Source organism: Glandiceps talaboti, chromosome 12 (assembly GCF_964340395.1).
Source record: "Glandiceps talaboti chromosome 12, keGlaTala1.1, whole genome shotgun sequence".
In the NCBI taxonomy this organism is placed as follows: Eukaryota; Metazoa; Hemichordata; class Enteropneusta; family Spengelidae; genus Glandiceps; species Glandiceps talaboti.
The window spans coordinates 22,723,474-22,725,567 of record NC_135560.1 but is presented as its reverse complement, the minus strand read 5'-3'; the positions used below and the strand labels follow the sequence as shown (position 1 = coordinate 22,725,567).

General features: G+C 33.2%; 1 protein-coding gene across 1 annotated transcript; it reads left to right on the top strand.

The window, feature by feature from the left end:
* Window positions 1–216: 216 nt before the first annotated feature.
* Window positions 217–1,041, top strand: LOC144443124 (uncharacterized). The gene has a single exon (XM_078132495.1). The coding sequence runs from the start codon at window positions 217–219 to the stop codon at window positions 1,039–1,041; it is 825 nt and encodes a 274-aa protein (XP_077988621.1).
* Window positions 1,042–2,094: the final 1,053 nt, after the last annotated feature.

Here is a 2,094-nt window from a genome sequence, read left to right as displayed (position 1 = left end):
ACTTCTGTATGTGGCTAGCTCTCAAGTCTTTCATCTTTACTGAGGAAGTAAATTTACTACAAAACTTAATATGTTGAAGTTTTTATATAACATTTACAAAGGTATTAAACTGAAGTTAATGTTTGCATGTGTACTTTCATTTATATTTCAGTTAAAAGCCTGCCTCCCCTTAGGGATTGTAACAACATCTTTAAACGTAATTTGTAATCATAACCAATGGAGATAGAAACAAGTACCAGGTCTTCACATGCAAAAGTCGTCCTATGGTCAACTTATAGAAGTTTAAGCACTGCTTTTGAAAGATGTATGCGAAATTTGCCTGATGTAGAAGGTTTCCACGAGCCTTTGACTGAAGCTGCATATTTTGGACTCATTGAGGAGAGGTTTGGTGGCTTAACTGCAGCCCCACCTAAGCGAGGACTTTCATACAAGCAAGTGAAAACAAAATTAGAAGATTTCAGAATTGACAGAAGTAATTTATTCATAAAAGATATGGCTTTAAACATGGTCAATGGTCACCTCGATAAAATTCCTGAAGGATTCCGTCATTCATTCCTGATACGTCATCCGGCAAAGGTTATAATTTCTTATTTTAGGGCTACTGCAAGAGCCAAGGAGATGGGGTTACCATACAGTACTGAATTCAGAGCAGATGAGATCGGAATACAGGAAATATTAACTTTGTATAACTACCTTGTGAAGGAGAAAATAGAATGTGAACCCATCATAGTGGATGCTGATGATTTACAGCGTAATCCGGCTATGATGATGCAGAAATACTGCCAAGCAGTCGGTATCCCCTATAACAAATGCATGCTCACTTGGAAACCAGAAATTTCACAGAAGTTCATGGAGGAATTGACCAGATTTGGTCCTGTGGAATTATGGCATGGGACACTTTTGTCACGGGATGGCCTTCACCCATCTAGTCCTTCTAATGGAGATGATATTGATGTCACAGTCTATCCTGAAGAGGTTCAACTTGCAATTCAGGATTGCATGCCAAGTTATAAACAATTGTATGAATGTCGTTTACGCTAGTTTGATTTCATTTATCTTTTACATATAGAATAATATTTTAGTGCATAGCAATGTTCTTTCAATGAACCCTGGTGCAAGATGGACAAAAAAATATACTTTCACTGTAGATGGACAAAAAGATATATATATTCACTATTTTTTACTTTTAATTCATTGAAGTATGTGTTACATAATGACCTGAAATATTGATATCATTGTATCCTATCACAACTAAACTCATTGAAGTATGTGTTACATTATGAACTGAAATTTTGATATCATTCTATCCTATCACAACTAAACTCATTGAAGTACGTGTTACATTATGAACTGAAATTTTGATATCATTCTATCCTATCACAACTAAACTCATTGAAGTATGAGTTACATAATGAACTGAAATTTTGATATCATTCTATCCTATCACAACTAAACTCATTGAAGTACGTGTTACATTATGAACTGAAATATTGATATCATTCTATCCTATCACAGCTAAACTCATTGAAGTGTGTTACATTATGAACTGAAATTTTGATATCATTCTATCCTATCACAGCTAAACTCATTGAAGTGTGTGTTACATTATGAACTGAAATATTGATATCATTCTATCATATCACAGCTAAACTCATTGAAGTACGTGTTACATTATGAACTGAAATATTGATATCATTCTATCCTATCACAACTAAACTCATTGAAGTACGTGTTACATTATGAACTGAAATTTTGATATCATTCTATCCTATCACAACTAAACTCATTGAAGTGTGTTACATTATGAACTGAAATTTTGATATCATTCTATCCTATCACAGCTAAACTCATTGAAGTGTGTGTTACATGATGAACTGAAATATTGATATCATTCTATCCTATCACAACTAAACTCATTGAAGTGTGTGTTACATTATGAACTGAAATTTTGATATCATTCTATCCTATCACAGCTAAACTCATTGAAGTGTGTGTTACATTATGAACTGAAATATTGATATCATTCTATCATATCACAGCTAAACTCATTGAAGTGTGTGTTACATTATGAACTGAAATTTTGATATCATTCTA